Below are 27,081 nucleotides of genomic sequence, written 5' to 3' on the forward strand. Positions count from 1 at the left end.
ACCAGTGCATGGTTCAACTTGCTGAACCCCATTTTTGTTTTGAACGAAGTGGCGCTACTGAAAATCCCCGCTCATCATCATCGTTTCTGCCTGTTTCGTGGCTACAGCAGTTCCGGTCTCAGCTTAGTAAGCCATGTCAAGACAATCCAGCAGCTGATTTTTCTTTCTCCGTGCACGACGTTGTGAGTAGGCCACCACATTTTGCGTTTGTGCGACTGGTGTCGGCGTGGTAATGTTTGCTTTGTGTGCTGTGTCGAGGTTGCGGTGATGCAACGCGGCATACGGAAACATCGTGTCAAGTGTCTAATGGCGCCAATAGTGCCCGCGCAGACTGCGCTGGGGAATGCCGGCAAGCGGGTGTCGGGAGGCCTAGGATTTGTCACCTTCCGATGTGCTCCCTACTGATGGAGAAAATGTTCTGCCGAGACCTGCGCAGTGGTTGCATTGCGATTCCGGACACCGTCTCATTTGACATTTTCACAAGTGCTGACACTGCTGTACTGACATGCGCAGAGCTCGACGATGGCGAGATCATTCATCAGGTTTCTGCTGCACCGCCGGATGATGACTCCAAGTCAGAAGATGACGCACCGTGTGCTATGCTGCCGTTGCATGCGGAGCGTGTACAAGCAGTGGCTGTGCTTTCAGATGCCTATAGTGACCGTACGACGCTCTCCGAGATTCAGGCTTATCTGATTGCACCTAAACGTAACAGCTTGCAACGGCGTATTCACAATTTCTTCAAGCCTACGGCCGAGCCCAAATAAGTGCGTGGAAATAAAGGATTTCTTTCTTTTTTCTTAATCTACTTTTTCGGACACCTGTTTATTCAGACATTTCCGCAGTCCCCGTGAGGTCCGCATAAAGGTTGGCAACTGTACACATTGTCTGCACCGTACTCGCTAAGCAAGGGAGCCAACGTCTGTTTCTTCCAGCCATCGATGACGCTCTCGTTTGTGCTGCCGCTCTTGCCACAGACGGCTACGAAGGTCAAATTATTGCACTTTAAAACGGCTGAATGATCCGTTGCTATACTTGGAACTCTTCATGCCCAAGTTTTAGAGCCAAGTTGTTGGCCTTCTCCCACAGCATCATTCCATTGCCGGGAAGGTGGGCTGCGTTTGCTTTCTGCAGCCAGCGAAGTAAAGTTGATTCCACATCTTGGTACATGGGCCCCTTGGTATTGGTACTCCTGGTATTGGTGCCTTGGTAACCTTGGTACTCGCGACCGCTTCGAAGAATATGTCTTGCTGTAGGCCTCCAGTACCTTCAACTTGTTCTTCAATATTGTGGACAACGTCGAGAGCGGCACGCTGTGCCTTTCAGCCAACTCTGTCTTGGAACACGTGTTCTTACCCACTTCTTGGATCAAGCAGAACTTCTGCTGTTAAAGTCTTATATCTTGGCGTCTTCGCTCACTGGCATTCCTGCACAGTTCAGAAAAAAAAAAAAGACCACCACGCTAGCTGCAACAACTCTAACCACTGCACACAAAGAAACGGCGCAGACCGGCGTTGCACGCACACACGTCGCCGCAGATATGGAGAGAGAATGGGTGAACGGCAGTGAGTGGCAGCGGCACGGAACATGCGCTGACGCTGCGACTGAGAGGAGCGTGTGGAGCAGGGGACGAGAGCACGTGACAAAAACTGGTATGCCCGCTGCGTTGCAGTGAAGTTCGTCTTCACCTCTGCAGGCGTGCATTTCGGAGGGGCGCACCGTGGACTGATTTTTGTGCTAGCAGTACTACGGATAGGGCGCTTCATCTATAAATAATTGCGATTGCTATGTGGTGTCGCCTCACAACTCCGAATGGCCATCGTTTCGTTGGTTTTGCCGTGCCTTTGTGCTGGTCGCATTCCTGTTGCCGGGCGACCTATGTGACTGCCTTGACCCCCCCCCCAGAAAAAAAGAAAGTAAATCTCTTTGCTTTGTTTTTTTTTTTTGTAAAGCCTTCGTTGCTTTCATTGCATTTATGTGCAAACCTTGGTTTTTCTTGGCAGTGTCATGTTGCATGTCGACCATTTGGAGAACTGTCACCTATATTTAAAAAGCCGTGCTATGATGTACATCGTTGTTGCTGCTGTTGTTACTGGTATTTTTCTCCAAATACTGATCACGTTGAGACTTTCTCTTCCACGTCCACTTAGCAATACTTCTTGGCATGTTGTGGCACCACAATGTACTAAAATAATCCATAAAAAGCGCAACATGTAGGCAAAATTGCACAAAACACTAAAGAAGCAGCAGCGATCATGCAGTACAGTGCAGTAATGACCCTCTTTCCCACCCCTATGGCAAAATTTGCAGTGTCAGCTGACAAACTAGTGATGAATTGCCTAGTTTTCCTAACAAGTACAGTTATGCAATAAAACTCAAAAATGCTGCATCCAAAGCAAATAATATGGCACGTAAACTCAGTGCACGCCTGCCATATTTAAATACCAGGGGGCGTGACTTCTGGCGCAATATTTCAATGGTTTGGAGCGCGCTCGTTCATAGTTGCCATTTCACCGACTTGCTCCTTGGGCTTTGTACAATTTATTTTTGGTAAAACCTGCAAATGCATTTTTTCGTCGGTCGCATGAAGGAAGCGCTTCCACGAGGCTTTCTTCGCAGCGTGCTCATTCTTTCAGACACGCTTTTTCACTGCCGCGCGCACATCACGATTATTTTTCTGCCAGTGAGCTAGTCGCCAACAGGTTGTCTGTCCATCACGACGTAGCTGGTGCTCTTCATTCTCGACAGGTTTGCACCGAGTCAAAACGAAACAACTGTTTGCCGCAAACGCTGCGGACAAAACCGCGGCCGCTGTGACGCGATCCTGGACGGCGGCCTTGAAGGTGTGTGGCCGGCGTTACCGAGTCAAAACAAAACTTCCGGTTGTGATAACTGCGGACAAAACAGCGGTCATTATCGGCGTAATCTTGGATGGAGACTACGCTGTTGTGAAAGCATGTGGCCGACGCGGTGTCATGAGCGGCGGTAAACACAAGAATAAAGGCATATATGGGCTTCAACCTTAAAGCTTCATTCGATAATTACTAGATTGAACTCCGGCGCTAGTATCTATGGGAGCTGCAATAAGGGCGGTTGAACCAGCATGGGATTTATGGGAAGTACATGGATTTGCCTTAACTATGTCCTTCTGGCTTCAAACGGCTTTCTGACTTTGTAACCTTGTCATTTTCAACAAAGTACTGCCTAACAAACAATTAAATAAGAATTATAAAAGTTGTCTGACGGCAGGATTCGAACACAGGACCTCTAGCTCAGACACCCGATACTGAGACCATTACACCAGGAACACATGTATCGACAGGCAACGGAAAATGTCCTTATGAATTTATTGAGAGCAAGCCAGTGCTTTGAGACGGTTGGCACATTTAGTTTTTACCACCTCGACAAGCTGAATCATTGCAATTAGTAGTGATTGTGTGTGTTCGCAGCACCTTCTGCACTTCGAAAAGTATAGATTGATCTGAAATTTACGACAGTGAAGGCTTAACAAAGCGTAATAAATGAAGCCACAAAAACGTCTGAATCCACAAGCACGAAGATCAGACAAATTCATGTACTTCCAATAATTCCCATGCTGGGTCAACGATTGCAGCGCCAGGGTTCCTATGGTATGTTGTAAAAAACTCTATGGCTTGGCACAAAAAGGAACAAAGTGTTCCGGCGTTGCTGTTATTCACGCATGATTTCCGCTAATGACTATGGCAATGCGGACTTCGCTGCTTCGTTTCGGTTGAACACTAGCGCCGTTTTTGGTTATTTGCATCGCTCATTTCCGGCGCTCCGTGATGGCCGAGCTCCGACAGTTGTACAAATAAACCGATGTGCAGTCAAATACGTCCGAATTAACGAGAGTTTGATTGCATTAAATAATGTATACGCCTGCCGGGATCAGAGGCTGAGTCCGAATTAATGAGAGTCAAGTTAACAAGGTGTTACTGTAGCAGCTACACAAACTAATGACATATTTGGAATCTTCTTGAAAAGCTCCATAAGTGGGTGAACTTTCACATCTCTAGTACAAATACTAAAGAAGATTTTTCGAGGAGCATCTGCAAAGTGCCTTCATTGCAGTGTCCGTAATTTCACATAACTGATAGTTCACTAAACATACAGCTGTTGGATAGCACATGCTTGTAGGCATATCAGGCATACTGCCATACTGTGATGCCGGCGATCACAACACTTCCCCCTCCTCTGAAGAAATGGCACTTGGTGCCAATTTAACGCCATAGCATTAAGGGCCTCGTGTCGCAGGAAATCTGGCGTCGGCATCAACTATCGTTTTGGCAAAAGTCATTCCAAACCACACATACCCAGCCACTCTTCTATCACTAAATTTGCTTGTACTTTGTCTGTGATTCTTTACAAAGTTATTCCTCGGAATTTTGAGAATTACAGCGCACAAACAAATATGAAAAGAAACACCGACAGTGCATACCTTTTATGTTGGATCTTCTCAGACAGAAACATTAAAAGTGCGAAACAATAACAGGAGATGCCGCGGCCTCTCCCACGCAAGAGGCTGAGTTTCTACCAAAAAGCTCACCCCAGCGTTTCCTGGTAAATATTTACATAAGCTGGTATTGTTGGGAAGTGTGAAAAGCAGTAGGGCATCTTTGAATCCTACTGCCTTCCACGGGTTGTGGTGACCAAAAATCGCGAAAAAACTCGATATTTTTTTATTGCATTTTTGGAGTGTACAGCTGTTATTGCATCTACATTGTTAATTTCATACCGATAACATCAGTATTTTATCTGCAGTGGTGCCTTATACGACATTTACTAGCTGAATTTCAAGCGGAACTTCCGCTGCAATGGCACATTTTCCTAAACGCGCGCCTGCTCTTCCACGTGTGCTAGCGCGGACATCTTGGTCTCATCTGAAAGAGGCGACTTTTCCTTTCAAATTCCCGCCAGAACGGGCCCCATTCAGCCATTGGGCACTTAAAAAATGCGCGGCAAAAAAGGGTACTAGAACGCCCTCCTATTCGTCACTCGGTGCACGTGACTTGAGCTTGCCTCCCGATTGGCGGAACTGCATGGCCATCGTCTGCTCTGCGCTTGGAGCCACGCGTTGAGGTGCGCCATCTTGCCCCAGTGTCAACGCGATGTCTGAAACGGAGCGCAAATTTCGAACGCGGCACAAGTGTGGTGCAAAAAAAGTGCGACGGACGCTCATCGAAAACTTCAAAAAACGTTGCTCAACACTGCAAAATGCCCAAGACACCACAACCTCAGCGTCCGATGCCGAAATCGTCGATGTAGCAACGACAGGCCTAACGGCCGCATCGGCTGCTGCTGATACTGTGACAAGTCCGTGTGTCGCGGACCCTTCGACCAGCGCTCGCGTACGGCAAGATACGATCTACCGGCAACCCTCCGAGCTAGAGGAGGAGGGAGCCAAAGCCAAAGCAAAGCTATCGGAGTTGTCTTCCGCTCCAGCAACGGAGAGGAAACGCAAGTTCGGGGGTGACAGTACCGACGATGCACTTCGCCCGCCTGATGGGACTACGTTTATGATTGTGGATTTGAGTGTCGTGAACACTTTATTAACGTTTGCGAACTGCAACATCTGCAATAGTGCCTTAGAAATCGTCCGAGACGAGCGGGAATACGGACTCGCTGTGAAGCTGCGTTTTATGTGCGCGAACTGTGGAGAGATTGCGTCGGTGTGGAGCTCGCCGCGCGTTCACAGTGCTGAACAAATTAAACCCTTCGTTGTGAACGTTTTGGCTACGCATGCCATGCAGGCAATGAGGAACCGACAGACCACGTTCAATGACGTTTTCTCGTTGATGGGCATCAGCCGTCGGGCTCTTCACACGAAAACGTGGCAGAGCTACGTGAAGATGAAGTTGACGCCAGCGGCCGATCGCGCGGCGGCTAATCTGACGAGCGATTGTGCGCGGTCGGTTCGCGAACTTTATGCCGAGCTGAACGTAGGTCATACTGGGAACATCGCGGTGTCGTACGACGGGTTATGGATGACCCGCGGTCATACGTCCCATATCGGCATCGCCACCGTGATCGAGTTGTTCAGCGGACTTGTGCTCAACTTCGTTGTATTGAGCAATTTCTCTGCTGGGTGCGAGTCGGGGCCTAAGGAGAGTGACCCTTCCCATGGAGCCTGGAAGAATGGCCACAAGTGTCAGAAGAACACTAATAAGAAAGCTGGGGAGATCGAGGTGGAAGCTGCCCTCATCCTTCTCAGGCGATCATTGGGGCGGCACAATCTGCGGTATACAACGGTGCTTTGTGATGGTGACAGCCGCAGTTATCTTGCTTTACAAAAATAATGAAGTGTATGGGTATATCCCATTTGAAAAAGGACTGCGTGAATCACGTGCAAGAGCGCATGGGGACGGCTTTCCGCAACTTGGTGGCAAAACACAGAGGCCCTGGACATGAGAGTCTTGGTGGAAAGGGCCGCTTGACAGCAGACTTGATCTCCAAGTTAACCTCATACTATGGATGGGCTCTGAAGACCCGCAAAGGAGACGTAGATGCCACTCAAAATGCAGTGATGGCCACATATCATCACATGAAACGATGATGTGGCTAATCACACTTTTTGTCCATCAGGCCAAAACTCCTGGTGCAAGCAAAATGCTGCAGCGGCCAAGGGTGAGCTGGTTCCAAAACACCCTCGAAAGCTTCCTCCTCGTGTGTCAGGCCTTACGTCCCTATATGAACGTCTTTCAGACAAGAAACTGCTGCAACGTTGCCAGCGTGGTAAAATGCAAAATAAGAATGAAAGCCTGCATTCGATGATCTGAGCAATGGCGCCCAGATCATCGACAAGACAGGCACGCTTCTTTATTCATGGTGGAGGCTGCTGTGGCAGAGGCAGTATTAAAGTTCAATGCAGGCAATGCAAGGGCCTCAAATGACATAATGAAAGAACTATGTCTAAATCCAAGCGAGCAAAGTCGCACCCGCATGGCCGAGAAAGATAGGCGTCGAATGGCAGCATCAGCCAAGAAGCGCAAAGCATCAGAAGATTTGCGCCAGTCCCTCAAAAAGCGGCACACGGGCTGGGAGTCAGCAGGACCACATGCCTGGTGCCTGCTGAGCTGTTCCAGCTGTAAATTTGTAAATAAAATAGGGTTTTGCACATTTTCTCAGTTCTCTTAAAACATGTTTTCGGGTCACTTCACTAGACTGTCGGAGTGATATCTCATGATCTAGAACAGCTAGAGCACTAATTATTTCTTTAGCAGAAAGCCTAATCTGCATATTACAAAGTGCTGAGAGCAGAATTTCAAATTTCTGCACATGTATATGTGCATTTTATTAATTTTCTTTTGATGTGGTAGCCTTAGGTCAAGGAAAGAATTTTGGTCACCTGCAGAATGGCTAATTAGAATTTCATTTGAAAACTTTTTGCAGCATTGCAATTATTGCACATACAGTATCTAGCTATGCACTAATATTCACTTTCTGCTGAGCAGATCTTCTTTTTTTTTTTTTTTTTTTTCCATAATCTCCGGAAACAGTGGAGTGGCAGCACTCTCAATCTCCTGAAATAATGGACCTGCAAGAAAAATGATTTCGTATCTGAAATCAGCACAAGAAACTAAGTAAACTTGTTTATTTTCATCAGATTTGGCCATAAGATGCAGGAAATAATCTCCACAACCCATGTCCCCCCTTAAAGGCAAACCTTAATTCAAAATTTTTTGGCCTACAGTCATCCGTTTTCTGACACTGTACCATGCCCTTCATACTTGATACCGTGTCTGTCGCCAAGGTCGTTCATACTGTCAGCGTTTTCTGCAGAAACAGTGGTCTGGTGGAAGCAATCTCTAGCCACAAAGTTGCAGTGCAGGAAAGACAGCACTCCTTGTGTCACTTTTTCCAGGATGCCGTCGTCTTGAGTTTCTGGTCCTCTGTGCTCGTAGACTGTATCGGTGCTCTGGACGTGTGCCTTGCCACTTCTTTCATTCGAAGTAACAGGTTTCGAAGGGCCCTCCTTTTTAAAAGTGCACAAATGCTGGCAACTACGCATTGACGCTTCTTCAATATGAAATGCATGCTCCTTCACTGCTTCCGAGACGTGTTCTGGGTTCTTGGTTATCTCTGTGCGAGTCATATTGCTCGGGTATGTGTTCCTTTGACTCCTGCTCCATTCTGTGGTATTCAAGATATCTATCCTGTACTTCCAGCAGATGCTCTAGCGAACCAACCAACTTTTTAAGTCCCACTTCCAGTGCCATTTTGCGTCACTCATGCACCCGATGCTTGTGACTGCAGTCCTTCTGAAGTTGTTCCCACTGGTGATGGACATACTAGCCTTGTACATTGGGCGCCAGGAAAGGGCGGTGCAAGAAACAAAATAAGGTTTAATAAGGTGAACACAAACTACACACCTTCCAAATCTAAGAGCAGAAAAGAGCCAAATAACACATTGCAAAACTGGCACACCAATGGTACTCGCGATTTAGGGAAGTTTTTCAGTGCTTCCCTAAATCGTAAATTGCATTAATACGAGCCTTTAAGGTTTCAGTAGCAAAAAGCATGATGTAAAATAAAGGTGACGTAACAAATTCCCAGGATATTCCTGGTGGATGGTATCTTATCAGAGAGCACTTACAAACAAATCCCAAAAAGGTCAAATCACAATAGTGTGATTAAGGGCGCCGGTGTGTGCAGTGCAGATCATGTCTAAAGCACTGTATCCGCGTGGGTCAAGGTGTCCCAAGATTTGCATGCATTGTATTCCGTGGCATTGTAAATCTTGGGGCGCCATGGCTGACTGCCCTTCGTGCCTGCAGCCGTTGCCAGATGGCACCCACTAATTAAAAACAAAAGTGCAAATAGTTACAAATGTTCATCTTCCACGGGAAAATTTTCTGGGCGATTCAACGGTAAATGCTGCTTAAGTGTTTTTTCGAAGCCTGAAAGAAAGCCCGCAAAATTTGAAAAAGATATGCCACTTGACTAGCTGCACATGCGCCATGACAGTGGTGCCCTCAAGCATGCAGCACATAACCAAAGCCTGATTCCAGCTACACTCACATGCCAGAAGCGACAGGGTGCACATCCTAACAATGCTGGCTGCCTTATTCAAGCTTTCTGCTGGTATCACATTTGTGCTGTGTAAGAGCCTCGTAGAGATTTTCATTGAAAGGATTTGCTATTATCAGCAATGGCCCCGACTCCGCCTTTGTCATTCCTGACAGGGGCTTCGAAGCGCGATTCAACTGCAATAAATAAAAAAAAATCAAATACAATATTTCTGCCGCACTGAATATGCTCAAATTTTGCCAGCTTACTGTGGGACACATAGTTGAGTATGGAAGGCATAATTCATGCTCAAAAATTTAGTGTCACGCCCCTTTATGCATTGGTCGTCTTGGAAAAAAAGCCTGCATGCAAACATTGTAAAATTGCAGCCTTTTGGAATAAATGAAACAAATTATTTGTTTTTTATATTGTGTGCCCAGGCGGCCCTGTACCCTCCAGTGGCACCCATGGGTGGCATTGGCTTTGTTGGTGGTGGTGAGCCACCTGGTGGATTTGTGCCCCTAGCTGCTGGCCCCACCTCTGCTGATGAGGCCCCAATATCGGCACCCTTGGAAAGCGGTGGGGCTGCTACATTACCTTCCTACATGAGCGGTGGGGACTTGGATGAACGCTGTGGAGCCGTCTTGGGCCCTGGCGGCCGTGACATGGATCTCCGTACAGCAGCAGGAGGCCTGCCCTCTCCAGGGCATGAGAGGTGCGTTGACTTGCTGGTCAAGAGGAGACTCTCCTCGAAAGGACATTTCTTCAATATTTGTACTAGAGATTTGAAAATCCACCCACATATAGAGCATTTCAAGCAGATTTCAAATATGTCATTGGTTTCTGTGTAGCTGCTACAGTTCTGAAGTCCTACACAATGGCAACATAGAGGGATTTTGTGGGCACATTATTGTGTAATAAATTTTCGCAAAACGCTTGGTGCTATTGCTTATTTAGCTCTTTCTAGACTGCAAAGTGCCGATATCTATTCAAACAGCGTGTACAGTTACTGGAACTATTAAAAAAAATTAGGACACTTCAACTAATTTTTTTTCACAATCACATGAAAATAACCTTGTACACGTACAATTGTCTTATATTAACGAAATTTGGCATACATACTCTTGAAGATATGTATAGTGCTAATATCTACTTGAAATGGCAATATGTCAAAGCAGTAAGTTGCGAAAGTACATGGTTATATTTCAGAGAATTGAGAAAAAAAATTTGCATAGTTTCAGTAATTGTACACACTGTTTGGCTAGATGTCAGCACTTTGCGATCTGCAAAGAGCTAAACAAGCTACATCGTGATGCTTTTTGTGAAAATTTATTAGATATAAAACTGCCCATAAGGATTACTATATTTTGCCATTGTGCATCCGATAACTTAAAACTATAACAGCTACAGAAAAAGTAGTGCCATATTGGAAGTCTGCATAGAAAGCTTGACGACTGAATTTGATAGTGGAACCCGACTATATCGAACCCGTTTACATCGAATTATTCTATATATCGAACAATTTCTGGACACTGTATAGTGACAATGAGTATATATAGCAAAAATTCCGCTTACATCGAACAAAAATAGCAGCGACTCCCGATATATCGAACGTCAAGCTGCGGAAAAATGCCGCCAGAGGTTGGCTTTCCCTCGCGGTTGCAGGGAAACCCGGCGGCGCGGCTCCATCCAACCGCTCTCCCTACCGTGACTAAAGCCCCTCCATCCATGCACCACCGCTGCTTTCTTAAATAGCGCCAACCTTTGTTGTGCGCCGCCTTTTCCCCTCACACCAAATCCGGTTCCGGCATTTCCGCTTCCTGCATTTCCGCTTCCGGCGTTTCCGCTTCCTGATGTTGCGCTGCGGGAATTTCCGCTTTGACTGCTGTTAGATGATGGTGAGACGCCCGTGCGTGCTTAGCAGAGCTGTGACAGTCACCATAAGAAGAATGCAAAGGGGACAAGCTGTTGTACTCCGCTGAAGTAGTAGTTCGCGGTCGCTGTTTTCAAAATGCACGAAAAACGGCAGTGGTCTCCAAGCGCCCAGGCACTACATTCCACTGTATGTTGGCTCTCGTGGCACAACCCGTCGCAGGTTGACGTGAAGCAGCGAACACGATCGGATCGCTGATTACAATAGGCGGTGGTTTTTGGATAGAATAGTCACAGTTTAAACCGCAGCTGGTGCAATTAAAGCCTCTCCATCGACGCGAAAGTAAACGACGCTAAAGAAACATAGCATCACTTCCACTCGGAACAGGAAGCTGTAGCTACATAAGCTCCGCTTGACGCCGGAAGCTAAGGGGGTGAGTGGGAGAGGAGCGTGGAGGAGGAGGGTAGGTTGGCGGCACTTAACCTGGTCGGCGGAAACGTGTATGGAGGGGCGTGTATTGGCCCTCGCTGAGTGACTGCGCTGTGTTGAGCGAGCCGCCGACACACCCCTTCAAAAAATGATCCTGGCCATTGCACTGGCCCACCCGCGTCGCTTGTTCAGACAGCCAATGAGAGGCTCTTGTGCCCTCGTCGTGCAAAATGGCGAAAGCGCGAGTTGTCGCGCTGCTTTTCTGGTTCATTGTGTGTGCGTCGTGTGGGCTTTCTCCCGCACTGTTACCGTGATGAAGCGGCAGAATTCGCCTTTCATCGTGAAGTTCGAAATCATAAATCGGGTCGATCGCGGTGACAATTCGGATATCCCCTCAGCGTGCAAGATTCCGAAGAGCACTCTCAGCACGATCTTGAAGAATAAGGGGAGATTAGTGCTAAAGCGGCCAAACTCGCGACCCGGCGCCCGACGTGTACGCACGGCCGTGTACGAGTGGTTCATCCGAAATTGCTCCAGCCGTGCCGGCTTCCGCGTGCTCGGTGTTGACTGATGAATGCAACAAAGTCATTGCCGGTGTTGCCGATGTTTGGAGCGGGCTGTCAGAATTCCTGGAAGCTGTTGACGAATCAACGGTGGACGAGTTCGTGAGTGCAAATGATGGTGTCGTGACCACGGGAGAACCCGAAAACGAAGACTACATTGCTGACATCGTACTGAGCACAAGTGAAATTGGGCACAATGAGCAAAGCAACGACGGTCCCTTGCCCACGTCCTCCGAAGTGATTGGTGCGCTCGCACTAGTCCGGTGCTTTTGCGCGAATGCGGAAGGTTGCGGCCTCAGCTGCTCCAACGCCTTAGACAATGGGCAGAAGTGCGTGCGTCACAGGCAGCGAAATTGCCCAAGCAGAAGAAAATGCAGGACTATTTCATGCGAAACTAAGCTAATTCTATCAATAATGTGATTTTATAAATGGTATGTGCTTTTATGACATCCAATTATTTAGCAAGCTTATATCGAATTATGCTCTATATCGAACTGATAAGCGTTTTTTTGCGAGTTCGATATAGCCGGGTTCGACTGTACAAGTAATAAAAAAAAGATTCATGGAGCGTCTCCCCTTAACCCATGAGGGTCGATTTTTTTTTATTGCAGATTTCAATTCTTCTTAGGGACTTATCTCAAAAAAAATTTACCTCAATTTTTCTAGGGCGACCGTAAAGGGAGAAAAAAATATTTTGCTTTGGTATATATGTACTCTTCATACAAGAATAACGACAATAAAAAAGGAAATAAACTTATTAGAATTAAAAATTTGATGCATTTTTATACATATACAGTCGACTCCCGTTAAAACGAAGTTCACGGGGACCGCAAAAAACTTCGAATTAAACGAACTTTCAATTAAGCACAAAACACAAAAACAGCACTTTATTTGTGGCGAAATTTAGTATTTTCTCGAAGAAAAATAGTCGGTCATCTTGCTCTGCTTCTGCTTGCCGAATCACGCTGCTGAAAGCAAGTTCTGCAGGCTGTAGAGTTGGCGGAACGCTTCTTCCGCTTTACCTTCAGTGGCAAAGAAGCACTCCGCAAGAGCTAGGCCCGCAGCTACAACGGCAGCCTTAGGTTGCGGCTCGCCTTCAAGGTCATCGTCGCTTTCCTGGGTCGCTTCCTGGGGCCGAATAATCTCTACAGTTTCACTATCCATCAGCGCACTGCACGTTTCGACCGCTTTGTCTACGGCGACGTAATCTTCAAAATTGACGTCCCCGAGAGCATCACCAAAATCAGTGCCGTCAAGCTCACTTGTTGACGCTTCCTCCGCAGAAATTTCAGAGGCATCCTCCGAAGAAGCTGCCACAAAACCGCAAGCCCTGAAGCAGTTTGCGATTGTTTCTTGTTTCACACGATCCCATGCTCGCACTAACATGTGGATGGCACTGAGCAGGCTCACCTCGTATTTTGCGGAGTTATCTCTACACAAAATCATGCGCTCGAGGAGGTGCCGCCTGTACAGGACATTAACATTCTTTAACATTTTAACATTCTTGATCAAAGTACCTGGGATGTCGTCCCACGCTGCAGCTACCCAGCCCACCAGCTGCGATAGCAATGCACGTTTGATGGGCCCGTTGCCGTTAGCATGTGGTATTTGTCAGTCAACCAGTCCCTGTGATATTTCCGCAGACGATCCTTGAAAGGTTTGTTGATGCAGACATCAAGTTGCTGCAACTGGCCCGTCATACCGCCCGTGTATGACAGCGTGGTCCGTGTTCGCTTGGGCGAGTAAGAGTCTGTAAGAGTCTACGACAAGGAGCGAGTTCTTTGTCAAAAGGGTTCCTGGACGCCGTCAGTACACAATCTTAACCCACTCTTCCACCATCGCACCTGTCATCCACCCGTTCTCATTTGCCCGCACAGTGACATTTCTTGGGAAAGTTTCTCGAGCAGGCAGTGTCTTCCTTTTGAATATCATATAAGGAGGGAGTTATGTCCATCAGCTGTGCAGCACAGTATCACAGTTGCGTGCTTCTTCTCGTAGCCCGCAGAGCACACCTTCACCTCCTTGGCATTCTTTTCATTCACGGTGTACACCCCTGGCATATCAAAATACACAGCCATCTGGTCGGCGTTGCTGATTTGGCCAAGGTTGTAGCCTGCCGCTTCTCTCTTTCGCAACACGTAGCACTGAAAAGCTATCAGCTTTTCTTCGAAATCGCTTGGCAGCTTGTGGGGATGCGCGACTCTCAGGCGTCCCCTGATATGTTTTCCCGCACGGCTCGCGTGGGCTGGCGCCCGCGGCGGTCGGAGTAGTTGAGACGCAGTACGAGAGATGGCGCGAGTGTTGCGCTGCTAACGCCGCCAACAGGCGGGGGTTACTTGGGCGTCGAAAGACAAGGCGTTTCCTCTTTGGGGGTCGGGTCAGCAAGCATTATGGACGTGCCGTGCCACGCGTGCGCCGGCCCATGCTTCTGCGAGACCGTCTCGCGTGGCCGCCTTCGAACGCGCCACCGTTGGCGTGACCGTACACGCGAACGACCAGACGTTGGGATCCAGCATGGGGCGAACATATTCGCTCGCTATCCGGTCGCGGTGAGTCGGACTTCCTAGATTTGTCGCGCGCCCATCGGCATGTTTTGTGGATAGCAACTCGGCTAGCAGGCATTAGTCTATGAAAGGTGCAATAAATGCCCTTGTGATTGTTTGCACTACTGTGTTGTCGTTCCTTTGTCCCAAGAGCATGGGAGGAGAGACCCCACACCTGGCTGCCTATCGTGGATCGACGATAGTTTTAACAGTTTTGCTACGTTCGAGACCTTTGTTTGAACCGAAGCATGGGCCTAGCGTGGATTTTGATCGCTAGCGTCGGCGGCGTGCTTTCTTGAGCGAGGCGACGGTGGCTGTAGTGTGTTTGAACTTGTCAACATGCTAAGCCTTTTCGCAAGCGTTATTTTTTTTTTAATGACATTCGTCAGTACGAGAGCCACGTGGTCTGCATCCTGGGAGAGCGACGCTTAACGCCCGCAGAGCATTGGCAAGGCTGAAGCGAGTGAGTACGGAAGCCTCGTGGGTGGTCCGAATTTCATATGTAAATAGCTTCTTCTATCTCTTTGACTCTGATGAAGTCGCGGCTCTGGGAGCCGGGTGGCTGCCGGCCATGGGTGCCACTACGGGCTGACTGGTATTGCGGCCTGGCACCGGGCGCTCCGGCACCGTCTGGGACGGTGGGCGCCGTCAACTCGGATGCTGTGTGCGCCGAGCGGGGTAGGACCACCTAACAGAGCTGACGTCTTCCTCGCGGCTGCCTGTTCTGCGCTCATTTTGGGTGTTGTTTTTTGGATGCCGGTTGTTGTCAGGGTAGCGACGCTTTAGGCCTACGGCTTTACGGAGCTGCCTGTCGCACGTGGAGGGACACAACCTGGTGGACTGTGGCGTTGAGGTGTTGCACTTTGCTTCCCTCATTCTAGTTAGCCTCGCACGAATTGAAATTACTCGTTCGACTCAAGGAAGCGAGCTTCGTTCACGTGAACTTAGCATCTGAGTAGCCGCCCGATCTTTTGCTAGCTGAGTCAAACATCGTACCACGTGGGCGATGCGCATGCAGAATTCCTCTCCCTTGCACTACTTTAGTGTTTGCCGAGTGTGTTGAGTGTACGCAGCGTGATTGGAGTCACCCCTGGTTTGCTGTCACCTGCACATCGTCTGCGCTGCTGCCCCGGACTACGATCGAGCCACCGGGCGATGGTGATGCTGTGGCCGGTTCGGCGCAGCGACTTCGGCGGCCGCCTGTATCCAGCTCGCAATCCTCGGCGGTGGAGAAAAGAGCCGGCGGTCACCGACAGCTACTGCGGCTCTCGCCAGCGGGGCGCGTCGGCACGAGCGACGCTTGCTCGTGCCGTCGAGTCTGCAAAGCTGCTGCTGTGACCGGTGGACGCCAGCGGTGTACCCAGGGATAATGTCGGCTCGCATGCTATGGACAGCGTGTGGACATTTCCTGAGCGCGGCCACTGTTGCATGTACTATCTTGTTCGCGAAGCACGGGTTGATATTAGGCCGTGTCACATGTCTCGCCGGAATATGTAGTGATTTAAGGTTGGGGGGATATGGGGATGCGCGACTCTCAGGCGTCCCCTGATATGTTGGTTTTCCCGCACGGCTCGTGTGGCCTGGCGCCCGCGGCGGTCGGAGTGGTTGAGACGCAGTACGAGAGATGGCGCGAGTGTTGCGCTGCTAACGCCGCCAACAGGTGGGGGTTACTTGGGCGTCGAAAGACAAGGCGCTTCCTCTTTGGGGGTCGGGTCAGCAAGCAGTACGGACGTGCCATGCCGTGCCGGTCCATGCTTCTGCGAGACCGTCTCGCGTGGCCGCCTTCGAACGCGCCACCGTTGGCGTGACCGTACACGCGATTGACCAGGCGTTGGGATCCAGCATGGGGCGAACATATTCGCTCGCTATCCGGTCGCGGTGAGTCGGACTTCCTAGATTTGTCGCGCGCCCATCGGCATGTTTTGTGGATAGCAACTCTGCTAGCAGGCATTGATCTATGAAAGGTGCAATAAATGCCCTTGTGATTGTTTACACTACTGTGTTGTCGTTCCTTTGTCCCAAGAGCACGGAGGAGAACCCCACAAGCTTCTGGGTGATTGAAGTGCGACGTCGGAGGCTGAAGCCGAAGCGCTTCATGAATTGAAGCCAGCCCCGGCTGGCTTTGAAATCCTTTGGCGTTAAGCCTCGATTTCTCGGAAGTTCCCTAGCTTTCGCTTGGAGCACTTCTGTTGTCACTGGAAGGGCAGCTGCTCCCTTCGTCTGAACAAAGTTGGCCAAAACTGTCTCCACTTCATGGTGACGGCCTTTCTTTGGTCCGCTAAATGCCATCCTTGTTGCGGCGCACGCAAAAAGCTGCTCTCGTTGTGCCCTCCAACGATGGCCGTTTTTCTCGTCGACGCCGAAGTCTCGCCCGGCTTGAAGGTTCGACGATGCCTCTGCGGCTATCACAACTTTTCGCTTGAAAGTGGCGCTGTACTGACATCTCCTGCTTGGTGCCATCGCGATAACACCACGCTGCACACCGATACGGCCGACACGACACAGGTCAAAATGGCGACCTCGCTTGTGTACGGTTGGCTACTGGCACAGCTAGTAGCGGCTGCGATACTGACTTTTGTAGATGGCACTAGCTATGCACCATATTTAGCAGTTTCAATGAAAAACTGGCGCGTTTTTTAAGATACTCGAATCTAAGCCGACCCTAGAGTTTGGAATATGATTATTTGAAAAGAACTATCGGCCTAGATTCGAATAAATATGTTAAGGGGGGACGCGGCTTTCGCATCGCGCAATATGACCGAAAAACCGATTTTTCAAAAATCACATTTTCAGTTTTTCTAACCCTTTCTCTACCTGATTCCAAAATATCTTCCCTGAAAACTGCTTAGAAGTGCTTTAAAAACATTGTTGTATCAGCCACGGCGACGAGAAGTTTTGCGGAAATCGCAAAAAGACGGTGTTTTTCAAGCCACGATATCTCCGTAACGGCGCAACCGAGCGCTGCCATCGTGGTCGCAACAGAAAGAGCATTGCTTCAAATTTAAATCGGCCGCCTTCCCGGCCTTCTCCGAGCGAAAACAAATGCAGAAAAGGCAAATGTTTCGAGGTCTCGCAGAGGTTCCTGATTGGTGGCGTGCGCCAAGTGACAGCGGCGCACGGCCCCGTTGGTCTCCGGAGCGGTTGCTCCTAGCAAGGGCGGGCAAAGTGTCGCGCGTCGTCTGCTCTTCCCGCAGCTACGTTCTCCATCGCCCGTATCATGAGCCTCTCCATAGTTTCGGTAGCTGCTCCGAAGCGCCGTGGCGTAGTTTCGCATTGGATCTCGGCTGTGATCACGGATCGGCAACAATGCAAGAAGAAATACAAAACTTAGCATCAATTTGGCAGCCGTAAGCGCAAGTCTCCGATACCCAAAAGTAAAGCGTTGTCAACAGCTTCTAGTGCTGATTCTGCTGATGTTCAGTGCGGCGCGGACATCGTGGACGCACAGCAGCAGCTCCCTCAATGTATGGTTGCCTCGGACCAGCAACCAAGCACCTCGCGCGCCACCGACTCGGATCCACGACGACGTATCTTGCGCGCCCGACGTCACGGTTTCGCGACGACGCTCCTCGCGCGCCGACGACTCAGACCCGCGACCAAGCACCTCGCGCGTGGATGAAACGCAGTCGAGATTCGGCAGTACACTTCAGGCTCACTTGGAACCGCACTACATATCGATAGAAGTTTCTCATGGGCGTGCCGAGACAATGCAAGCATCACTCAGTTCTGTTTCGGCGACCGAGAGAAAAATGAAGCTCACAGGTGAGAGTGGAAGTTGTCCCGATGTGGAGCTGGCGGATGAGTTTTTGGTTGTGCAGGTCACAGCATTGAATGCTTTGTACAAGAATGCCTTGTGCCAAGAATGCTCTCAGCCGGGACTGACTGTTCATTTGGGAACAAGGTATGGATTGGCTGCACGAATGCTACTGACCTACAATGCCTGGGGCATTGTTGCAAGTGAATGGTCATCGCCGCGAGTAGAGGGTGGTAAGGCTTTTGACGTGAATATGCGTGCAATGCAAGCAATTAAAACCACCGGCAGAGGGGCAACTGCACTGACTGACTTTTGGTCAGTAATGAACGTTTCATACAGAGGCTTGCACCATAAGACATTCCAAAGACATCTGAAATCAAAATTCAGGCCTGCTGGTGAGATGGCTGTGGCAAGTCTCTTTTCTGATGCTGTGGCAGCCGTGCAGAAAGTACAGCGAAATGGACCTGGCATTCACAAAAAATGTGACTGTAGTCTACGACGGGACATGGATGACACGTGGTCATGCATCCCATATTGGTGTGGGCACAATAATTGAATTTTACACTGGTCTGGTGCTTGACTGTGTTGTGCTCTTGAACAGATGCCATGGATGCACGTTTGGTCCGAAAGGAAACGATGAAGGCTACAGTGAATGGAAAGAGAATCGCGTGTGCCAAAAGAACACTGATGCAAACGCGAGCTGAATGGAGGTCGAGGCAGCGTTGATCTTGTTCAGAAGGTCACTGGAAAGGAATGACCTCTGCTACACATCTATTGTTTGTGATGGGGATAGCCGTACTTTCCAGGCCCTTTGTGAAGACAAGGCTTATGGCTTCATTACATTCAACAAAGAGGACTGTATCAATCGCGTGAGAAAGAGGATGGGTACAGCCCTGCGAACACTTCTCTCAAAAAGCAGAAGTAAACCAATTGGAGGGAAGGGTGGCCTGACCCAAGACCTTATCAAAAAGCTTACCAATTATTATGGCATGGCCATACGTAACAATATTGAAGTAGATGATGTGCAAAGGGCCATAATGGCAACCTTCTATCATATCACTTCAACAGATAAAGACCCTTATCATGAGCTGTGCCCTCCATGACCCCTGAGCTGGTGCAGACACCGGGCTGCAGAAGCTGAAGGTAAAGCTCCGCCAGAACACAAGTACAAATTGGCAACACGTGTTTCAGCTGCGTTGCTGCCTGTGTATCAACGCTTCTCGGATCCTCAGCTACTCACCCATTGCCAAGGCAAGAAGACTCAGAATGCAGCCGAGAGTCTCCACTCTGTCATTTGGTCAATTCTACCAAAAGAGCAAAATGCTTCATTGATCGCAGCAGAGACAGCTGTCAATGAGGCAGTCTGCAAGTACAACGCCGGAACGCTTTGTGCATACAGACAGTTTTGTGCCTCACTTGGCTTGAAGCCAGGAAACCATTCCCTTCAAAGAGCTGCAGAAAAGGATGCCCTACGAAAAAAAAGGCATCTAAAAAACATCAGATGAAAGGCCACATGCCCATGAAGCCCCGCTGTGCAAGGACACCAAGGAATACAATCCTGGTGCACTTTAGAAGAGTGGAGGCAAGGCAAAACTTTGAAGGCCTTTTTCTCAAAACTGTGTTTTTGCCTTTCTGCTCAGTTTGCGGAGCTGATTCCTTTGTTACCGTTTGGCATATTCTGACTTTTTTTTTTTTATTGTTCCTTGGGCTACAGTGCAGGTCGTGACATTCTTGCTTTTAGGCCTGGACGTTTTATAAATTTGTGATGTGGCTATTCGTTCACCCCGAAAGTGTGCTTGATTCGAAGGTAACATAAAAAATGACACTCCAAAATATTTGTGCTGAAAAAAGAAAAAGCAAGAATGTCACGACCTTCAGCGTGCATTTAGCTATGCAGTCGGTGCTTAACAAGCCTTGTACCACATCTTTAAGTTCCCCAGGCTCTTCACAAAGTTCGAGGTTGAAACATTCTGCTGAACCAAATTTAATAAAATGTTCTCAAGGTATCATTCTGAAACTTTTATGGAAGCATCAGGGAGACATTCTAAACATTTGTGCAATTTTCATCAAAATCCATGAAGAAATAAGGAAGTTGATTTTCAAAGCCACGTCCCCCCTTAAGTGATGTCCAAAATTTTTCTCTTTTACCACAGCACCTTTTTTTCCTGCACAGCAGGTGTGATTAGGCATGCTGATATCATAACTGAAATTAGTTTTGTGCAATCTATCATAGTTTTTGAGTTACAACAATTGGCAGCCTCTAATGGTCATCCCCAGTATAATTAATTACACATATTCGCCAAGATTTTCACATCCGCATGCTTGCAAAGGCCCATTCTGTGCAGTAAACAAATAAATGCCAGAATTAGCATACAAATATTTTTTTTGATTTTATGCATATTGTCTTACTAACGACTTTTGCAAAAAAAAACTATTATAATTTTTTTATGACACACAGTTAAAAATGAAGTTTTATTGCAGTCGGAAATGTTTCAGGATCTAAATGCAAAAGACATAATGATTTTGTCTTCGTTATGAAATGGCACTGAGATGACTGAAAGCAACTGCGCAAAAAATGTTGCTGAGAAAACGGAGCTCAAAGTTTCATTTGTTGTAAACATTTAAATCTTTACTTTGAGCACCTAAACCCTCCTGGGATGTAGTCCTTTGCCTGTAAAGACACATTTTCTTTACGTTTTGACGTAGTTTTTTTGCATTCTTGCAGCAGTTTCGTGCACCTTAGTTGCCTTTTTGATCATCGTGCATCCATCCGTTGTGCAGAAGCAGATGACAGTGCATTCAAAGTGTCCACTCTTGTCTCTCGTTGCGCAACGTCTTCATTACTGAGAGTTGGAGCTGAAATCCGCTGTTGAATATTTGATGTGAAAACTTCTGCTCCGCCGTTGTCGCGTTGCCGTCATGATCACACAGGCGCACCTTCACCATAGCCCACGGTCGCGTAAGTGTTATGTGGTTACGTCATCAGCACTGCATGCGCGCATGCTTTCCCACTCACCCACGTGTGCAAGTCGTGCCTCGTTAAGAAGCTCGGCAGCGCACGCTTCTATGAGTAGTCTTCTCCCTCTTTTCCACGCCTTTCCACGCCTTTCCGTACACATGGGCCATTCAGAACTTGATTCCTTTGGGGCTCATCACAGAAAGGCACGTAAGCTGCCACGATCGTTGATCACGTTGATCGGAACGCACAGCTCGCTGCTGCGCAAATGTGCACCAGAGAGGTTCGTCAGCAATTCAAATCTACAACAGCCAATAGGAGCATACCCTGTGCCCCAAGTGACTGCTGCGCCCATTTGCAATGCCACAGTTGCCTTTCTTTTTGCTTGTGTTTGCTGCTTTATTTTTCTGTGAGGAAATGCATCGCTCCGGCTATCTTTAGCTCCGATCTCTCCTCTTTACGATGATACCAAGATGGCGGTGCTGTGTCAACGCATAGCCGGGCGATCCGCGGTGCGACGGGGCCTTCTGAAGTCCGATTTTTTCGCTATTTAGGAAAGTGCTTTTTTTCTCAATGTCTGCCACGTATTTTGTTATAATATTTCACCATGAGGCAAATAAAGGCTGTGGATCGCGAAAAAATAAATGCCGTATTTACTCACGTAATAATTGCACTTTTTTGTAAAAAAAATTGACGCAAATTCAGAGGTGCGATCATTACGCGGGTTAAATTTCCCGCAAAAAGAAAACAAATTCTCATCCCGTGTTTGCTGCGGGATGACAACAGGTCAACAAATGGGCGGCTGCCGCTGTATGTAGTCTGGGACACCAGAACAAAAATGGCGGTCGGCGGAGCAAGCCGAACGAGATTTTATTTTTCTTCTCGTGAGTACATTACGTGCATTGAAATAGTTTCTTCCATATCAGTAATGAATAATATCGTTAATGTTTGCAAGTTTACGGTAATAACGTAGCCATGTCCGCTTTAAGAGGACAGAAACAGATGGGCACGCTTAGGTGCCAGTGACATAAGAACACATGGCCGGCATGCTGCGGAAACTGCGGCATCTGCCTTCACTACTATCCTAATACGGCACGTTTCCGCTAAGTGTGGGCGAATATCTTGGCGGTGTTACAAGCTTCAGCGTATGAATAGGGTACACATCTAACGTATCAGTGTAAACGTGGCTACTATCGTTGCCGCTCGAGATTTGTTATGGGCCCACGAGTGTAGATGAAAAGAATCAAAAGGCGCCTTTTTTGTTGTTGACCACAACCATTATAATTCCTACACATAATAAAGGCAAGTTTGGTTGTACCTCTTTTTGTCTTGGAAGTGTGGAAAGTGATGAAAGTAATGAAATGAGGCGTCTACTTAAGAATGTTTGGTGCGTGCAGACCGCTTGGTTTGTCTTGGAAGAGTCGTTCGCGTAGCATTCGACAGATGGTAAGCGCGATCATTATGAGCTAGACTTGGCACAAGACATATCGCTGCGGCAAGTTCGGGTTGCGATCATTACACAAGAAATTAAAAAAAAATAGAATTTTGACGACAAAATTCAGGTGTGCGATCATTGTGCGAGTAAATATGGTAAATCAGACAATAGCAAATTTTAAGAATTTGACCACTTCAATTGCCGCTTCCCCCCTTAAATGTATTGCTTTCAAAGGAAAGTTAAATGGTGCTTAGTTGCTTCTTTAAGGGGGGAAGAGCTATTTAGAAACTTTTTTTTTCTTTTGACTAAATTTAATACAAATTGTCACCCAGACAGAGTTTTTCATGCTGAGTGGTTCCAGATATAATTAAATTTAATCACCTATTGTTTATCAGAACAAATGTAAGAAGAGTATAAGCCAGAATGTTTATAAAGACATACGGCTGAATACTACAAAGTGTAAGAAACACAACTGTAGGACTACTTTTTTTATATTGCAGGTATTACAAATTTTACATCAATTTGGAGTTCGATTTTCAGGCATGGCAATCATGTGTTCCAATTAGTAGGCAGATCTTAAAATTTACAAAAGTGAAATTAAAAAATCTGCTTCTAGCATTGTATAGTACACACATGTAGCTACATGCTGCTGTTAAAATTATGGTTCTATGTGCACTGAAGACTGAGATAGCGTTTCGGTAAGTTCAAGAAACACCAAAAATTAGATTCTGAGAAAACTTGAAAAAAAACAAAATGAGCTTATTGATGCCTTCTGAGCTCCCGCGGCAAGTTTTTGGCAAGTCTTTGCGGTGTTTTGTGATGTGGGGCTTGTACATGTGGCCTCTGGTCTAGTGTGCTCCCCCCCCCCCCCCCCCCACCCCCTTTTCTTTTTATAGGGCATTCTTTGCTACTGCTATACAAAGAGCACGGTGCTTAGGTTTCAAACCAAGTGACCTGCAGAACTCTGTGTGGGCATGAATATAGTTCCAGTGTACATTCAGGCAGCCTGTACCCGCAGGCTGCCTCATCGATAGCAGTCTCCAGTACAATCAGTGAGGCATTTCTTTTTTTTTTTTTGGTAAAATTGACCATGTTACTGAATGAAGGCTCTGAGTGTCAGTAGCCTTCCAAGTCATTTTCACCTGACAATGGCTGTGGAACTTAGGATCAGAGAGCCAGTGTTAGATATGCAGCTGCTAGGTACTTTCCAGAATTGTACTTTTGTATGATGCCTCGATCACTTCTGCAGCCAGGTGCTTGTGCCAGCTCAAGGGGCTTAGTGAACAGAGCTCATGATGAGGTTCTCTTTATGAAAGGGTGGTATGATTGATATTGTTACGAGATATCGTGGCAGTATGATAATAGAGCGAACGCGCAATACGCTTGGTTGCGAGTCTGAGGTGCCGACGCACGAAATGCCTAGCCGCAGATACAAGGAGTCGACACTCGATGCGCTTATTCATGCAGTCCGAGGTGCCGACATGCGAAATGCCTAGTCGCAGACTCGAGGAGGGGACGATCGATGCGCTTATTCGCGCAGTCCGAGCTAGGTGCCTATGTGCGAAATGCCTTGACGTGGGCTCGAGAAGTTGACACTCGATGCGCTTATTCGTGCAGTTGAAGGCGCCGATGCACAAAATGCTTAGACGAGGGTCCGAGATGTCCACACACGATGTGCTTGATCGACGAGTCGGAGACCCCTATGCACCCTCCGTGGTTGCTCAGTGGCTATGGTGTTGGGCTGCTGAGCACGAGGTCGGGGGATCGAATCCCGACCGTAGCGGCTGCATTTCGATGGGGGCGAAATGCAAAAACACCTGTTTACTTAGATTTAGGTGCACGTTAAAGAACCCCAGGTGGTCGAAATTTCCGGAGTCCTCCACTACGGCATGCCTCATAATCAGAAAGTGGTTTTGGCACGTTAACCCCCCCCCCCCCCCTCTTTTTCTTTTTTGAGACTTCTGTGCACGAAAATGCTTAGCCGCGGTATGAGGATTGTGTGTGCGATGTGCTTGGTCACGAATTCCGAAACACCGTGTGCTGAAAGGCCTAGCCATATGTCCAAAGATTCCACATGCGAATCTTGGTCGCGAAGTCCGCATCGTCGATGCTCAGAATGCCTAGCTTCGGGTCTGAGACGTCCACAAACGTAGGGATTGGCCATGCTATTGCGATGTCCGCGTGGCGCCCGTTTTGACATGTTGAGATTACAGCGAGTGGAGACTTCCAGGCTTGCGAGGTGCGAAGAGCCGAGCAGACAACGCAAGCGCTGGACCAATGGCAAACCTCGCTGGACTCGCATGGCGGGTGCGGCCAATCGCAGACTCCGGCACTACCTTCAATCATTTGCTTTTGTGTGCTCGTTTCTGTACGGAGGAGATAGCTGAAGCGGCAAATTTGAAGGCGGAGAAATGCGCTTTCCAACGCCAACAGGTGGGGATGCGTGACTCTCACGCGTCCCCTGATATGTTGTCTTCCCACATAGCTCCCGTCTCCTGTAATCCGGCTTCGCTGCGTGGCTTGATGCCGGCGGCAATCGGTGTGGTTGAAGCGCATCGCGAGAGATGGCGCAAGTGCGGCTCTGCTAACGCCACCTAACAGCGGGGTTACTTGGGCGCGGAAAGGAGAAGGCTTTTCCTCTTTGGCTCCGGGTCGGCAAGTGGCGCGGACGTCCCTCGCGTGCGCCAATCCATGCTTCTGCGAGACCGTCTCGCGAGGCCTCGTTCGAACGCGCGAACGATCAGGCGTTGGTGTCCAGCACGGGGTGAACATATTCACTCGTTATCTGGTCGCGGTGAGTCAGACTTCCGCAATTTGTCATGCGCCCATCGGCATGTCTTGTGGATAGCAACTCGGCTAGCAGGCAATCTGATCTATGAAAGGTGCAATAAATGCCCTTGTGATTGTTTGCACTACTGTGTTGTCGTTCCTTTGTCCCAAGAGCACTGGTGAGAACCCCCACAAACGAGACCAAGATGGCGGCGCTTGGTTGCGCCGTTCCAGCTTGAAAAAGGCCGTTCTTCCGTGATTTCCGCGAAATTTTTTGCCACCTTGGCTGATGAAACAAAATTTTTTAGAGCACTTCTATGTGGTCTATACAAATGATATTTCGGAATCTGATAGAAAGAGAGTTATAGAAACTGAAAATTTGATTTTCAAGAAATCTATTTTCTGACCATTTTTCGCGATGCGAAAGCCGCATCCTCCCTAAGATGCCTGGTGTACCAAAGTTGGTTGTTGCTACCATGGGACGCCTGCCTGTTGTGAAATAATGCTTTTACTACGGCTGAAAAGGAGACTGGGGACTTCTGTAAAGATTGTTCTTGTGCAGATTTCAATTTTGATTTACTTTTTACAAACTCCGAAAATTTGGAGACAGTATGCTCTTGTAATTAAAAACGATTGAAGACTGAAGATAGTAGCTTGGCTTCTAAAATACAAAACTATTTTCATTTCCGTATTTACCTGATTAGGCTTTAAGTAACTTACCTGGAGCTTCTATTAAGAAAATCAAAGTGCTTCTGAATGTGATACCAGGGTCGCACTGCTACTTCAACTGTGGTTAAACCTGATCCAGATTGAAACTTGACCGCAACTGGCCCATATCTTGAGTAAAGGAGTCAATCGCGGTCAAAAATGCACCGTGCGACTCCCATATAATATGCTGTAAATCTTTTTAAAAAATATATAGCATGCCCCCACTTTAGCAATAAAAAAAGATGTGACGTAAAGAGTTTACCTTGACAGGTGAGAATATCTTTTATTGAGCATTCATAGTAAAAGCGGCATGTTGTCTTCACCATTTGTGAGTCATTGTCCTCTTATATCCAGCACACAGACACGGTATTATTGAGCAATCACTTTAGATACTGCTGTCACTTTCACAAGACTCGCAACGGACTTCTTGAAGTATGTGGCCAACAACGTTCCTGGCACTGTGCGCAGATAGCGAGCTTGGCACAGCCCCAGAAACACTGGTGGCCGATTATGCCGATGCATTCAGTGCTGTGTCGCGCGAAATCTTGCGAAAGCGATAGTACCTCTGAAAGTTATTAGCCGAGAATACTGCTCTAGGTCATAGTAGAGCACAAAATGAAGTAACAGCAAGATTAATGAAAAGGTGATCTGTCCCCATTTTGGGATGGCTATGATGCTGCATCTGATATCTCTGGTGGTGTGGACCCAACCACGGCATGTATGGCATGTGGCTGGGTCTGTTTACTATGTTGAGAGAAAGTTTTGTGGCTCCTCATCTTGTGCTTGCTACTGCAGGGACAGGCGAAGGCACAGTCGATCACGCTCTCCGAGGCGGCGAGGCCGCTCTCGTTCCCGATCACCATCTCGTGCTTCTGGTAATCGGTATAGCAGCACAACCAAGGGGGATCGTTCGAGGGAGCGCGAGACCAGAGAAAGTGTTCGAGAGAAGGAGCGGGAACGTGAGAGAGAGCGACGTCGGAAAGGCTTCCCACCTGTGAAGAAGAATTGCCTTAGCGGTGAGGGT

General features: G+C 48.0%; 1 protein-coding gene and 1 pseudogene across 4 annotated transcripts in view; both read left to right on the forward strand.

Annotated features, from left to right (window-relative positions):
- Isha (Insulator su(Hw) mRNA adaptor) overlaps positions 1–27,081 on the forward strand; it is a 148,746-nt gene that overhangs the window by 37,563 nt on the left and 84,102 nt on the right. For all 4 annotated transcript variants that reach the window (XM_055065856.2, XM_055065858.2, XM_050169864.3 and 1 more), the window contains 2 exons: positions 9,468–9,742; positions 26,853–27,073. In XM_055065856.2, coding sequence (XP_054921831.1) covers positions 9,468–9,742; positions 26,853–27,073 — 496 coding nt within the window. The remainder of the gene's footprint in view (positions 1–9,467; positions 9,743–26,852; positions 27,074–27,081) is intronic.
- LOC140218873 (uncharacterized) lies at positions 17,653–20,077 on the forward strand (annotated as a pseudogene).

The sequence above is a fragment of the Dermacentor andersoni genome, chromosome 6, assembly GCF_023375885.2.
Source record: "Dermacentor andersoni chromosome 6, qqDerAnde1_hic_scaffold, whole genome shotgun sequence".
Classification (NCBI taxonomy): domain Eukaryota; kingdom Metazoa; phylum Arthropoda; class Arachnida; order Ixodida; family Ixodidae; genus Dermacentor; species Dermacentor andersoni.